The sequence below is a fragment of the Trachurus japonicus genome, chromosome 17, assembly GCF_045865225.1.
Source record: "Trachurus japonicus isolate A0001 chromosome 17, Traja_1.0".
Lineage (NCBI taxonomy): Eukaryota > Metazoa > Chordata > Actinopteri > Carangiformes > Carangidae > Trachurus > Trachurus japonicus.
In genome coordinates this window covers 22,520,466-22,536,089 of record NC_140923.1, presented here as the reverse complement: position 1 = coordinate 22,536,089, position 15,624 = coordinate 22,520,466, and the positions used below count along the sequence as shown (strand labels likewise).

The 15,624-nt window shown below is 41.5% G+C and overlaps 1 protein-coding gene and 2 long non-coding RNA genes across 3 annotated transcripts; 1 reads left to right on the top strand and 2 right to left on the bottom strand.

Moving 5' to 3' along the window:
- Positions 1 to 389: 389 nt before the first annotated feature.
- On the top strand, positions 390 to 2,117 carry LOC146970626 (uncharacterized). Its single transcript, XR_015038082.1, has 3 exons — positions 390 to 552; positions 822 to 892; positions 1,551 to 2,117. It is a non-coding gene; the product is annotated as an uncharacterized LOC146970626 (long non-coding RNA).
- Positions 2,118 to 3,861: 1,744 nt separating this feature from the next.
- On the bottom strand, positions 3,862 to 5,443 carry LOC146970625 (uncharacterized). Its single transcript, XR_015037995.1, has 3 exons — positions 5,324 to 5,443; positions 4,799 to 4,874; positions 3,862 to 4,154 (listed from the first exon to the last, which is right to left on the bottom strand). It is a non-coding gene; the product is annotated as an uncharacterized LOC146970625 (long non-coding RNA).
- A 2,008-nt stretch (positions 5,444 to 7,451) lies between these two features.
- On the bottom strand, positions 7,452 to 8,576 carry LOC146970624 (uncharacterized). Its single transcript, XM_085805938.1, has one exon. The coding sequence runs from the start codon at positions 8,346 to 8,348 to the stop codon at positions 7,452 to 7,454; it is 897 nt and encodes a 298-aa protein (XP_085662064.1). The 5' UTR covers positions 8,349 to 8,576.
- Positions 8,577 to 15,624: the final 7,048 nt, after the last annotated feature.

Below are 15,624 nucleotides of genomic sequence, written 5' to 3'. Positions count from 1 at the left end.
TTTAGGGGTATTTCCTATTTCATTGACGTAAGACGTACAACGCAATTCAGCGCAACGAAGTGCCCGCTTGTTCCTTTCTCCAACTTGTACAATGAAAATTGATAAAGGAAGTCGAGAGCCGGAACCAGCCTTCAAAATAAAAGCTCCGCGTTTTGAAGCATGTTGGCTACAGCGCCGGACAATTTAAAAGAAAAAAAAAACCCCGAAACGAATTAAATACAAACTCACAACAAATCGCCTAAACGATTATCATTTCATAAATGATATAAAGTGATATTTCGGCTACTTTCCCCACAACTGTCAGGATCCCTGGGGATTTTCACAATAAGGGCACTGGATCGCACTGAGATGCTGTCAACGACGTGAGGTGAGTGAGTCAAACTTTGTTGTGGTTGACGACTTCATCGCTGCTGCACTCATGAAGTAGGTCACACGTTATGTTGTTTTTCATTTTTTCGACCTAACTTCTCCAACCAGTGTTTAAATTGTTGACCTGTAGCTAACGGTTAGCTCCAGAAGATAATCAACGCTAGCAATGCTAATTGTTTACAGGTAAACTAGCTAGCGGTTGTAGCTAAGTAACAGCTGTTGGATGCTAACGCCACCTCATTTGAATATTTTCTTCTCTAAGTCTGTGAGAAATGTCCTCATTTATGGTAGAAGTGAATAAATACGCGTTTTTGATTTATTAAATGCTAGTTGTGTTCACAACTGTGTAACATAACTTATTACCAGCATCATGTTTGTCCAAGCAGACTACAAAGCAGTCTAAACTACGTCTAAATGAAATATGAAATGTCATGTGTGTCTCTATTTGGCAGATGTGGGTCCACCGTGAGCTGATGCATGAACTCATCCTATGACAGCACCAGGATCAGCTTGAAAACAGCTGGTAAGTTGAGAGTAACCAGTGAGTAGAGTCCATCATTTAGACACATTTTTAGGGCATTTTGATCATCACATTTCCACGGACACGACTCCCTGTCATCATTTCATCAATTTATAATGTTTAAAGTTTGAATTCCGTGGGGAAGCTTTTAGTCTTCTTCTTTGATGTGGTGCATTTGTGTGGCAGCGTAATAGCGCCACGCCAGCTCCACACAGGCCTGGCACAATACTACAGTATTTTGAGTCGTGTATACACAGTCTGAAAGACCTCATCATTCCTTACTGTCCTACCAGAGTACTCTGCTCCCAGAATGCAGGTCTGTTAGTGACTTCCAGTATCTCTAAAACAGACTGGGAGGTAGAGCCTTCAGTTACCGGGCTCCTTTACTGTGGAACCAGCTCTCTCCATGGGTCAAAGAGGCAGTCAGACACTCTAGCTACATTTAAGTCTAGGCTTAAGACCCTCCTCTATGACAGAGCTTGTAGTTAGAGCTGGTTCAGGTAGCTCTGAACCATTTTATAGCTACACAGCTACAGTATAGGCTTAGACTGCTGGGGGACACATCATGTTACAGGAAGCCCTCTCCTCTCCTCTCTTTTTGTGTTGTCATTATCTGTTGTACTTTGGCCTTGGTCTTACACCCTCTCTGTGTTTTCCACAGATTTCTCTAGAGCTCCACCTGCAGCGCCTGCTTTCCTCTGCCCCTACACCAACCAGCCTGCCCATCAGTACTCCTGCTCTCCTGTGGATGGAGTGTCACTCACCTCAGATGCTTTTGAAGGAGCTTCAACATGTCTGCTTTCTGAGTCCCAAACTGTACCTACTAAGAATGGCTTTCACAGCAAAACACAGCCTGCTTTCTAGTGCAAAGGATAGTACTAAGACACAGACATGCTGGGTGCTAGGATTTTACAAATGTTGAACAATTAATAAATTAATTTGGAATTTATATTACCTCCAGAACTTCCATTGGCTCACAATTCCTTATCACATTCAGTTCAAAGTCCTTCTCCTCACCTTCAAAGCCCTCCAGAACCAGGCCCCATCCTACCTCACTGACCTTGTTGGACCATCACACCCCTCCCACTGCCTCCGCTCCTCCTCCCAGTACCAAGCACAAAACCTGGGGTTACAAAGCCTTCTCCATCGCTGCCCCCTCCCTTTTGAACTCTCTCCTCAACACATCCGTGACTGTACGGGCTGAAATGCTCTCAAATATTTGCTCAAAACCCACCTTTTCAAACTTGCTTTTTATTTTTAAGTGTAATAAGCTTCTGTGTTTCATTGTTCATGTATTGATCATCTACTTTGTTGCATTTATTTCATGTATTCTTTTATCTTGTTTGTTTTACTATGTAAAGACTTTGAGTAAATAAATAAATAGAATGTTTTTATTATTTTTATTAATCAGTGATTGACACAGTGCTTCAGACAAGAGGCTCATGAGGTCAGCAGAAACAATCATAGGGTCACACTACCCATCTACTTCAGAGTTGGCACAACAATGCTGTTTGTCAAGTGCAGAAGCATCATTAGAGACTCCTCTGACCTTTTGAACAGCCTCTCCCAACTCCTTCCATCTGATCAGAGATATTGCAGTCGGAGACGCAGTACTGTAAGACTCAAGTCACAGTATGTAAAGTGTCTGATGACAATAAAGAGAACCTTCACTTTAACCATAACACATCATAACTTAATTCTTCTGTAGCAAAAGAGTTCGAGACAGGCACCACACAGTTTAAAGCATGACAAGATATCTCATATGTGTGAACAATTGTAAAAAAGAAAGAAAAAAAGAAGTAAGAAATCCAATGCATTTTGAGTGTACAGCAATATGAACAAAGGCTCCCGCACACTGTCTTTACTTGCATAGGTTTATTAAACAACGTTTCGGTCCTGAGACCTTCGTCAGGTTCACAAGGACGGTCTCAGGACCAAATGTTGTTTAATGAACCTATGCAAGTGAAGACAGTGTGCGGGAGCCTTTGTTCATGTTTCTCAACCACACAGGTCTTCTCCGATGCACCTGTCCGTCTGTGCCGGTGTGCATGAGTTTCAGCTCAGCTTTGAGTGTACAGCAATAAAGTTAAACTTAAGTTGTAAGTTGTAGTAGGGTGCATTGATTCATTTTCATATGTAAACACTGCCTTTTAATTTACTGGATGATGATAAGAGAAGAGATGGTTATTCTTTGTCCAGTGCCCAGATGAAACATGCACAGTAGCTCATACGGGTCATAAAAATCAAAGTCATCATAAATCATTGTGGTATTTTTGTTGTTTGTATTCATCAGTGACGGTGTACACAACATGGCCTAATTCTGTCAGTAAAGCAATGCAACAGTTCTCGAAGATGAGATCATTTTACTTGTGCAATTGTCTCCTTTCTTGCCACACCCAAAATCCTATCATAATGCTAAATGTCTCCAATAATTGGAGGGTGCTATAAAATATCCACTAACCTAAAGAAATGGTGTGTTGTAGGATGGGTACATACTGCTATGAATCATGGGTGGTAATTAAATGAAATAAATTGATGTATAAATGTATTACAATAAGTGACAAGATGCTAAGAAATTTGAATAAGTCTGTTATACAGCCTCTCCAGTGCAGGTCAGTGAGGTTAGGACTGAGCAAAGTTTCATTAAAAAAAAAAAAAAAAAAACCCCGTCAGTACAGTGCAGTTAACAAACACACCAGAGTCAGGTTCTGAGTTCCATTTAATTCATGAACACAATGCATCAAAACAATAGAAAGTAACTCATTTCCAAAAACAAGAAGAAGAAGAAAAAAAGAAAGATTCAGAAAGTTCCCCTGATGACTTGCATTGCTTTTGACAGCCAGGAGGGGTGTGATGGTCCAACAAGGTCAGTGAGATAGGATGGGGCCTGGTTCTGGAGGGCTTTGAAGGTGAGGAGAAGGACTTTGAACTGAATGTGATAAGGAGTTGTGAGCCAATGGAAGTTCTGGAGGTAATATAAATTCCAAATTCATTTATTAATTGTTCAACATTTGTAAAAACCTAGCACCCAGCATGTCTGTGTCTTAGTACTATCCTTTGCACTAGAAAGCAGGCTGTGTTTCGCTGTGAAAGCCATTCTTAGTAGGTACAGTTTGGGACTCAGAAAGCAGACATGTTGAAGCTCCTTCAAAAGCATCTGAGGTGAGTGACACTCCATCCACAGGAGAGCAGGAGTACTGATGGGCAGGCTGGTTAGTGTAGGGGCAGAGGAAAGCAGGCGCTGCAGGTGGAGCTCTAGAGAAATCTGTGGAAAACACAGAGAGGGTGTAAGACCAAGGCCAAATGACAACACAAAAAGAGAGGAGAGGAGAGGGCTTCATGTAACGTGATGATGTCCCCCAGCAGTCTAAGCCTATATAGCTGTGTAGCTATAAAATGGTTCAGAGCTACCTGAACCAGCCCTAACTACAAGCTCTGTCATAGAGGAGGGTCTTAAGTCTAGACTTAAATGTAGTTAGAGTGTCTGACTGCCTCTTTGACCCATGGAGAGAGCTGGTTCCACAGTAAAGGAGCCCGGTAACTGAAGGCTCTACCTCCCAGTCTGTTTTTAGAGATACTGGAAGTCACTAACAGACCTGCGTTCTGGGAGCGGAGTGCTCTGGTAGGACAGTAAGGAATGATGAGGTCTTTCAGACTGTGTATACACAACTCAAAATACTGTAGTATTGTGCCAGGCCTGTGTGGAGCTGGCGTGGCGCTATAACGCTGCCACACAAATGCACCACATCAAAGAAGAAGACTAAAAGCTTCCCCACTGAATTCAAACTTTAAACATTATAAATCGATGAAATGATGACAGGGAGTCGTGTCCGTGGAAATGTGATGATCAAAATGCCCTAAAAATGTGTCTAAATGATGGACTCTACTCACTGGTTACTCTCAACTTACCAGCTCTGGCTGTTTCAAGCTGATCCTGGTGCTGTCATAGGATGAGATCATGCATCAGCTCACGGTGGACCCACATCTGCCAAATAGAGACACACATGACATTTCATATTTCATTTAGACGTAGTTTAGACTGCTCTGTAGTCTGCGTGGACAAACATGATGCTGGTAATAAATTACACATTTGTGAACACAACTAGCGTTTAATAAATAAAAAACCCGTATTTATTCACTTCTACCATAAATGAGGACATTTCTCACAGACTTAGAGAAGAAAATATTCAAATGAGGTGGCGTTAGCATCCAACAGCTGTTACTTAGCTACAACTGCTAGCTAGTTTACCTGTAAACAATTAGCATTGCTAGCGTTGATTATCTTCTGGAGCTAACCGTTAGCTACAGGTCAACAATTTAAACACTGGCTGGAGAAGTTAGGTCGAAAAAATTAAAAACAACATAACGTGTGACCTACTTCATGAGTGCAGCAGTGATGAAGTCATCAACCACAACAAAGTTTGACTCACTCACCTCACGTCGTTGACAGCATCTCAGTGCGATCCAGTGCCCTTATTGTGAAAATCCCCAGGGATCCTGACAGTTGTGGGGAAAGTAGTCGAAATATCACTTTATATCATTTATGAAATGGTAATCGTTTAGGCGATTTGTTGTGAGTTTGTATTTAATTCGTTTCGGGGTTTTTTTTTTCTTTTAAAATGTCCGGCGCTGTAGCCAACATGCTTCAAAACGCGGAGCTTTTATTTTGAAGGCTGGTTCCGGCTCTCGACTTCCTTTTTCAATTTTCATTGTACAAGTTGGAGAAAGGAACAAGCGGGCACTTCGTTGCGCTGAATTGCGTTGTACGTCTTACGTCAATGAAATAGGAAATACCCCTAAAAATGACATTTCTCATGGTTCGAAGTGAACAACGCAATTGAATTATACTTCGTACACGGACCCCTTCTTTCCCCCCTTCCTTCTCTCCCTCCATCCATCCATCCTCCCTTCCTCCCTCCTCCTCCTCTCTCTCTCCTTTCCTTCCTTTCTCCCTTCTCCTTACTCTCCTTCTTTGTTCCTCCATTTCTCAATCCTTCTTTTCTCCCTTCCTCCTTTCCACCATCCTTTTCACTTCCTCCTTTCTTCCCCTTAGTTCTTCCTTCCCTAAACCAATCTGTTCTCATTTTCCAGTCTTCATTTCTTCCTTCCTGTCTCCCTCCTTCTTTCCACCATCCCTTTTTCTTTCTTTCTTTCTTTCTTTCTTTTATTTCTTTCTTCGTTCCTTCTTTCTTCCTTCCTTCCTCCTTCCTTTGTTCCTTCTTTCTTTCCTTCCTTCCTTCCTTCTTCCTTCCTTTCTTTCTTTCTTCATCCTTCCTTCCTTCTTTCTTTCTTTCTTTCTTTCTTTCTTTCTTTCTTTCTTTCTTTCTGTCTTTCTTCCTTCCTTCTTTCTTTCCTTCTTTTCTTTCTTTCTTTCTTTCTTCCTTCCTTCCTTCCTCCTTCTTTCTTTCTTTCTTTCTTCCTCCTTCCTTCCTTTCTTTCTTTCTTTCTTCCTTTCTTTGTTCCTTCTTTCCTTTCTTTCTTTCTTTCTTCCTCCTTCCTTCCTTCCTTCTTTCTTTCTTCCTTCGTTCCTTCTTTCTTTCCTTCTTTTCTTTCTTCCTTCCTTCCTTCCTCCTTCCTTCTTTCTTTCTTTCTTTCTTCCTCCTTCCTTCCTTCCTTCCTTTCTTTCTTCATTCCTCCTTTCTTTCTTTCTTTCTTCCTTCCTTTGTTCCTTCCTCCTTCCTCCTTCCTTTCTTTCTTTCTTTGTTCCTTCTTTCTTCCTCCTTCCTTCCTTTCTTTCTTCATCCTTCTTTCTTTCTTTCTTCCTCCTTCCTTCCTTTCTTTCTTTCTTCGTTCCTTCTTTCCTTTCTTTCTTCCTCCTTCCTTCCTTCCTTTCTTTCTTTCTTCGTTCCTTCTTTCTTCCTTCCTTCCTCCTTCCTTCGTTCCTTCTTTCTTTCCTTCCTTCCTTTCTTTCCTCCTTCCTTCCTTCCTTTCTTCCTTCCTTCCTCCTTCCTTCCTTCTTTTCTTTCTTCCTTCCTTCCCCCTTCCTTCTTTCTTTCTTTCTTTCTTCCTCCTTCCTTCCTTCCTTCCTTTCTTTCTTCATTCCTCCTTTCTTTCTTTCTTCCTTCCTTTGTTCCTTCCTCCTTCCTTTCTTTCTTTCTTTGTTCCTTCTTTCTTCCTCCTTCCTTCCTCCTTCCTTCCTTTCTTTCTTCATCCTTCTTTCTTTCTTTCTTCCTCCTTCCTTCCTTTCTTTCTTTCTTCGTTCCTTCTTTCCTTTCTTTCTTCCTCCTTCCTTCCTTCCTTTCTTTCTTTCTTCGTTCCTTCTTTCTTCCTTCGTTCCTTCTTTCTTTCCTTCCTTCCTTTCTTTCCTCCTTCCTTCCTTCCTTTCTTCCTTCCTTCCTCCTTCCTTCCTTTCTTTCCTTCCTTCCTTCCCCCTTCCTTTCTTTCTTCGTTCCTCCTTTCTTTCTTCCTTCCTTCCATTCTTTCTTCCTTCCTTACTTCTTTCTTTCTTTCTTTCTTTCTTTCTTTCTTTCTTTCTTTCTTTCTTTCTCCCCCATCCTTCCTTCTTCTTCTTTCCCTTGACCCAGGGGGACAACAGGAGGGTAAAAAAGCCAACTGACTTCTCTCATTTCTTTTTCCAGGTGTACTTCTTGTTACTCCGTGCAGCACTGAGTAACTCTTTGTCGACCAGGGCATTGCTGTAAAACTGTGAACAGGACTGCTCAAAGTTGAGAGTGATCAGGAGCTCACTCCTTATGAGCTCCAAGGAGCACCTGTTCCTGCAGTCACTCCATTTGTTGGCCATTCTTGAGAACACCCTTTCCACATATCCAGTGGATGCTGGGATGCTCAAGATATGGCTGATGATAGACAGCATGTGAGGAAGGTCAGCTAGCTGAAAGAGAGCCACCCACCTGGCAGCAACACCTTTGGACTTCCATTCATCTTCAGCCTCTTCTTTGAGCCTCTTCAGAATGGACTTTGCTGTGGAGCATTCATCATAAAGTTCATCCATGTTGACTTTGTGGATGAGGTTGAGCTTTGTGACTACCTTCTCGATGTCACTGAAGGTCAAGGTGCCATGGTGCAGAGAAAGAGGTAGCAGTGAGAACAACCAGTTTTCTTCTGAAAAGTTGAACCATTTTTCAACATATGCGAGTGCTGTGTTGAGAAATGCAGTGAACTCTGCCTTTGCCATGCCTGCATCATGTGGAAGGAGACGCTGCAGCTTCACTTTAGTTAAGTAGCCAAAGAACTGGTCATCCCGTCTTTGTGTGAGTTTTTCCTTGAAGGTATACATGATGGAATACAGCTCAACACAGGTAGTTTCATCACTCTCCAGCTTCTTGACGACTTCCTCAAAGAGAGAGAGGATATTATTGCAGAAGAGAAGATAAACCTCGACAATGTCTCCATCTTCCTCAGTTGAGTCCTCACTGAGCTTTAACAAAGCTCGAAGTTGTTTGGGACACTCCTCCCCCAGGCTGATGAAGTAAGACTTCAGTGCAGGCCAGGTTTGCATTAGCCGGGTGATGGCTGGATTCAGGGAGAGCCACCTGGTTGTGACATGTCGCAGAATTTCTTGAAACTCAACATCACAAAACCTACAGAACTCTTTGAGTGACTCTCTTCGTTTGGCAGATGTGGAAAAGAAGGCATAGACCTTCAGCACAACATTTTCCACATCCACAGTGAGTTGGTCAAGAGCATGCTTTACTGTGTTGTGCACAATGTGAGCATGGCAGTTTCCTTGCAGCAGATCTTTTTGTTTCTTCTTCAGGTTGGTGAAGACAGATTTGTGAATTCCATAATTAACGTTTGTATTATCTGCACTAAATGCTGTCACTTGATCAATTGATAATCCGAATTTGTGAAGTGACTGCTCTGTGAGAGTTACAATCCCAGCAGCGGACTCATCTGCATTCTCCACAAAATCTAGAACTTTGTTGGTAACCCCAGATTCTGGACTGAAGTACTGAACAGCAAGGGGAAACATCTTTCTGTTTCCTTTATTTGATGCATCAGTCTGAATGCAGAATGGGAGGGGTTTATCTGAAGTGAGGGCCTTGAGAACATCCCCCACTGCCTTTGGAGCGAGGACATCTTTAACCACTGCCTCTGCCTTTGTTGTGTGGTCATTTTTTTCAGTATCTTTGAATCTGGTAGAATCTTTTGATTCAGTTTATGTGCACAGTCAGCACTATTGTAGCTGAGGTTGTGTCTGACGGTGTGATACACCTGTGTCACCTCAGCTGCAGTAACCTAGAGGGGAGGAGTGGGATGACAATTTGTTAATTAACTTGAACAGTATTTGTCTGTTGTCTGTCTTATGACTTGAAAGGAAGTCATGTTATCCAAACAGTTAAACCACACTAATACAATAATATATGTAATGATCACTGAAAACTGTATTCCTCAAAAATCTACAAACATTTTTAATCTTGGAATAACTGCCTTCTTATTTATGCTGTGTTCCATTGCACTCAGAACTCGGAAAAATCTGACCTCCGAGTCGGAAAAGTGCAGCAGAACGGCCCTTGAACTCAGGATTCCGACTCGGGAATTTGGATCCAAGCAGCCCGAGGTCGGAAATACGTGGAAAAACATCAAAGCAAAATGGTGCCGCACAACTTGAGAGGTAAGCAGTCACTTTCACCTCAACTTTTAGTCTGTTATGTGTCGTTTAATTTAGCATTTGTGTTACTAAAAGTGTAGGATTACTTTGTAGTGGTATATGCACTCCCACTCTGTTAATTAAAGAGTTTGTGTGAGTGTAGTAGGGATGAAACACAGTAACACAGCACAGTAACAGTGTTTAAAATATTATAGTTTTTCCCATATTTAAACTACAGTAGTCTATAATGACATTGTATCCAGGAATTTGATTAGAATTAATGATATTTTTGTCTCTAAGTATTTGCAGTGCTCCTGGTTACCGCATCAATCTCAGGAGACGACTGGGGTAAAAAAAACTGTGACACTGAGGCTTGGGTCTTCTGTGCTCTTAAATATTTGCTGTGTTGCTCCCCTGATGAGTGCTGCCTGACATCAGACAGCCCACCGTGCGCCACTGAAAATACCCGCCGACAGACTGTACAGTTTGCCTTGAAGGCATCTCCACTGATGCTGTCCAGCCAAGGATGTGCCTCTTCCCACTCACGTCTGTATTTTTGTAGGCGTTTTCGTTTTTGGGGACGTGGTGGAGTCCCGGGTGCAGAAGCCATTTTTAAAAGGCGCGGGTTTTGAGCAGCGCCGGTGTGTGTGTTGTCTGTCTCTAGGCAACCGTGACAGCGCCACACGCAGCCCCGTCACAGACACACAGAGGACCTGAGAAGAGGTGTGTGTGTGTGCGGTGTTGTGTGTCCTGTAGGTCCCGCCACAACAATTTTACTAGCTGTAGTATTTATTTAGTATTTATTTTATTTATTTAGTGTACAGTGTGTGAGACAGTGTTGGACATTATGAAAATACGGAACAAATCGCGTCCCGTATCGGTTCAATACGGGACGCAACATTTTATTGCCAAATAAAGGACGATTCCGTATTTTACGGGACGGGTGGCAACCCTAATCACAACTAAATATAAAGCCCGCTAGCTTAATGCTAACGTATAATGCAAAACCTCATAGACGGGCTAACAGAAATTAGCATCGATATCGCCATTTTGCGGCAACCAAGCCACAGCAGTAAAGCTGCCAAAACCTGGCTTTAGCGCTGTCAACACGTCACAGTTTTAATATTTTGTTCATGCAAGAAAGTCACTGTTTAATCCGGAGTCTGTGGTCAGTTCATAACGTTTGTTAGGAACCTGCACCGATGTTTGTTCTGGGAGAAGTGCAGAGTCTGTGTGAGCCCAGACCGGGGACCAGGGGCAGCGGCTGTCACAGCAGCAGCAGCCGCTCTACTGAGCTGATCTGCCGTCGGGCCGACCGTCCGTCCTCCCGTCGGAGAAAACGAGCCAAGTAACGTATCCGCATGCTTTTAAAGGTTTACCGCTGGCTTGTTAAATTATTTTGAAGAGATTAATGTTGGTCTCATTGATGAAATTTAACAACTGTGGCAGTGGCATTAGTTTGTTTGAATGAAAAGTGAGCAGGGCTGCTTCTGGGCTACGGACTGAAATCACCACAGTTACTTAAGTAAATAAACGTTTTTCAATGAACCGATCAGTCTAATAATTTTTATTTTGTTAAGTCAACATGGTTACTGTACTTGGGAAAGATTATTACCACTTTATAACTTGGTCGGTATTTCGTCAACGTAGCTCAGTAGTTTCTTGCTGTGCAGCCATAGAAACAGACGTGGTCCAGCGCCGCGGGAGGAATGTTTGGAACTATTGAGGGCTCCATAACCCGGAAGTCGGCCCACCATTTTTTACAACGGAGTCCTATGGGAGTGTCGCCACTCTGTTATATCTATCGCTCTGCCCGAACCTAACCAAAGCGAAATTTACTTCTTTTTTTTTTTCTCTCAGTCTGCTGTCAGCAGGAGCGACGGCTGCAGCAGGCTCGCGCCCGTGAAGCCGGCCAGGTTCAGCCACACTCAAGCGGAGGGGGGGAGAGGAAAAAAAGTGTATTTCTTTTACTCTGTACTCTGGAGGGGGGACTTTGATTATCAGTTTACACATCTTGATCAGCATTTATGATGGTTGTGCGCGATCTGACATGATCTGGCTCCTTTCTGGGCCGCGTGTGTGCATGTGATGTGCCTTTCTGTGTGTTTCTGAGAGCTCTCTCTCTTTCAGTAATTCTTGTTATTTTGCTCTCTCTCACACAGAGAGAGAGAGAGAGAGAGAAAGCTGCATGCTCGTATCAATGGAAGAGCTTGTCAGAAAGTAGCGATGACAGTTCGAACTAACGGGACCACCCATTGGTTCGACCTCCTATTGGTCCGACTTATGGTTGATTTTGTCGGAGTAACGGGAGGTCGAACCAATGGGAAGTCGGACCAATGGGCAGTTCCCAGTAGAGCCAGGGTTACAGAAAGAAGCATTGAGATGACAGAGGACAGAAGTTAACAACAAGAGAGAAACTTGTCAGGATAAAAAACAGGAAAACTGACATTCGTGTTCGTTTATTCCAAGAGAGGACAAACAACGACGTTCCAGTTAACTATTTATTAAATTGGATCATCAAAGGAATCAGATACAAGAAACTCTCCTGTTCAGGAAATCGCAGTCTGCAAGCAGTTAGCTGCAACCACCATCCCAAGAGAGCGAGAATTCTGTGTGTGTAATTAACTCTCATTGGTCAAAAACAGGTGGGGAGTGGCTGTGGTTTAGACTTAGCCCTCCCTTCGTTGGTGCCCTCTGGCTGGCACAGGTTGGTTCCATCTTCCCAGCACACGAACCTCTGGGCCTGAAACACAACAAACCCTCCCTACACTGACATAACTCTCCACCCAGGTGTCTGAGGGGTCAGGGCAGATAATACAGACCATTAAAACTCTTCCTCACAATGCTTCATTCAGCAGGCCACAGGCCTCTCATCCTCTCCTCCCTTCGGCCTTGGAGATGTTTTGCTTTCACTGTGGCTCTGTGTGCCCTCAGTTTACCTCTGAATGATCAAACAGGTTACTGGTATTCATTGCATTATGAATTAAGCTGAACACAAATCTATATGGTTTGCTTTAAACTCAGGGGGTTAGTCAAAAATATAAGACACGATAGGTTAGTTAGAACATGAGACTGAACTTTACTACTACTTAAAGTGAACGCATAAACAGGTACATAAAGGCAAATGTTTCACACCACGCAGGATTAACTTGTTTAATTGGGTAAAATGAGTAAGTGCTCAGTCTAATAAAACAATCATCAGTGAGATATATTCAGTGTTGATCAGCACTGTCAAAGTGGAGAATATATGTTCAGTGTTAGTTCTGGTGATGAGGTAACTGTGTGCAGCTTTGCAGTCTCCAGTGTAGAGACACAGGTTCAGCTTTATTTCATCAGTCAGTAAAACATTGGTGTTCTGTTTTATTTATTAATCAGTAAGGCACAATATCAACTTCAGTTAGTAAAAGGCAAACATTCAATGTTAAGACAATTTTCACCCTAACAAACTCTAAACATTAATGTAACATGAGCTACAGAGAGAGTGGTCTGATAATAAGATACTGCATTTTATGTAAAAGCTGTGTTTTTTCCCCTCCAGACTAGTGAGCAAGCAGGAGGAACAGAGAACAGAGCAGAGGAGGAGCAGGCAAGCACAGCACTGGAGGAGCTGGAGAGAAAATCAAGGAAAAGACAAAAAAAAATGCATCAACTTGGAAAGCACGCCGTCGTAAGAATCTCTATCAAGAGGGAAGATAACATATAAATTCCAAAAATAAAAAGGTACAAGCCAAACAAATTAAAACTTTAAAGGACTGTACAGTGTCATGTAAGTTTAAATGTGCAAAGAAAATAACCACAGCTGAACAGGAGAGATGTTTTGAACAATTCTATCAACTAAGTCAAGACAGGAAGTCTGACTATATAGCCAGGACGACAGATTGTGATGTAAAGGAAAGACAAACATGTGAACATGAAAGTAAACGCACCTGTTACGCCCCTGTAAAGAGGAATAATAATGAATACACACAGACACGATGTATCGTCAGTCACGTCCAGTGTTGTAATGTATTTTCAATAATTCACAACTTCCTTTACAGCATTGTACATTGTTAATAAACCAAAACTGTTTAAGCACCTGTTCTGTCAATATATAGTTCAGTAAAAGAAATAAAGCATTGCGTTGGAAATATAAAATATATCTCTACAATGTGTAAAATTCAGAATTGACTAACTGTATTTTCAATACACAGCAACTGTATGATGATATTCACTCACTTTTACATCTGCTTCTGTACAAACATAAACGAAAGTATCTCACATTTTATCATGTGGAATATTCACAACCAAACCTACATTCTGCAAAATGGAAGTTACTATCATTCATTCACTCATAAACAGAAAAAGAGTAACGGTGCTACACGTTTATCATTAAACATATTCTCATTAATGTCTGACGTTGTAAATAAACAACACAACTACACCTCTTAAACAACGTCGTCTGCACGGCACGACGCAGCTAGCAAGAAAACTACGGTGGAATTAGCATTGACATAAACAAAACTTAATAGCTCTCAAACTTACTTTAAACTCCGTTATTGTACTCCCTACTCATGTTTCGTGACACATAAAACACATAAACACATGTTACAGCTGCTTATGTTCACTTTTCTTACCTGTAAAGGGGAATAATAATGAATACACACAGACACGATGTATCGTCAGTCACGTCCAGTGTTGTAATGGACGAGCGAAACACCGTCTTCCCCTCTACCGTCTCAGCTCAGGCAAAAGCAATCGAACCCCGAACACACGAGGTGATTTTAGGATTAGCTTTCAGAAACACAACTTATAAGATGAAACACTTTAGAAACAACATAAATAATATTAAGAGAGCTTTTCTAAAATAAAATAGATAATTACTTGTGTTTTACACACTTTTAACTTGTGACTCTATACTCGTCTGTCTCATAGACCAAAGCAATAGATAATGGATCACTTGATCAGCAGATCACCTGGAATTTAACCTTAATCCACTTTTCTTAAACCTTTATCATTACTGATGTGTTTTTAACCATGTACTTTAATGAATTAAATCATTGTTATACCATTCTTCCTTTTACTGTTTTTAGAAACGCATGTGAGTTTATAAACCCTTGTTTTTAGCAGTTTTAACAGCACTTTTAAACCATTACACACCCACTCATTCAAATACTATCTGAATGTAGACAGTAATAAAGTCAGGGTTTGTAAGCAGTTCTATCTAGGCACACATGCCATCAGCCATCAGTCGCATGCAAAAAAAAGTCATTGATGACAGTAAAAAAAAACAGGTCAAAGCACACATTTCCTCTTTCCCTGTTGTTGAGTCGCATTATTGCCGTAACAGCACAGACAGGCAGTACCTAGAGTCATCACTTTACAAACTTCAATGCAGTGAGAATGGAAATACACCTGTCAAAGAATCATATTATCGATTCATTTTTAACACAGAATTCAACCTTAGCTTTCATGCTCGTAAAAAAGACAGGTGTGATCAGTGTGAAGCATGTGAGACCGCTGTAAAGCAAAACCTACTGAGACAAAGTGATGAGGACAGACAAACAAAACACATGGCTGATAAGATAGCAATGTGGCAAGAGCGTCAAAAAGACAGAGAGGATAAAGAACATCTTACAGTCTGTTTTGATTTGCAGAATGTTATTTCAAGTCCACGAGCGGAAATTAGCAAATTTTTCTATAAGCAAAAGCTTAACCTGTACAATCTCACTGCCCACAGTTCACAAACAGAAAAAGGCTACTGTGCTCTGTGGACAGAGGAAATGTCAGGGAGGGGTGCAAATGAAATTGCAAGTGCAGTCATTAAAATATTAGAACAGGTTGTAGTTGACCACCCAAATGCCACAAGCATCATAACATGGAGTGACAGCTGTGTACCTCAGAACAGAAACTCCATTGCAATGGCAGACTTCTTGAAAAGGCACCCTGAAATACAAAAAATCACCATGAAATACTCCACTCCTGGCCATTCAGCAGTATACAAGAGGTGGATAATATAGGGATGGCAACTGGTAACCAACCCAAATACGACACCTCGCTGAGCATGTAACACATTATGTTTTTTGTTTTTATTATTATTTTCTTTCTTTTTAATCTCCCCCCCTTTTTTTCTTTTCTTCTTTATTATTATTATTATTATTATTATTGTTACTTTTAATTAATTATTAATTTTATTATATTGTTGTTG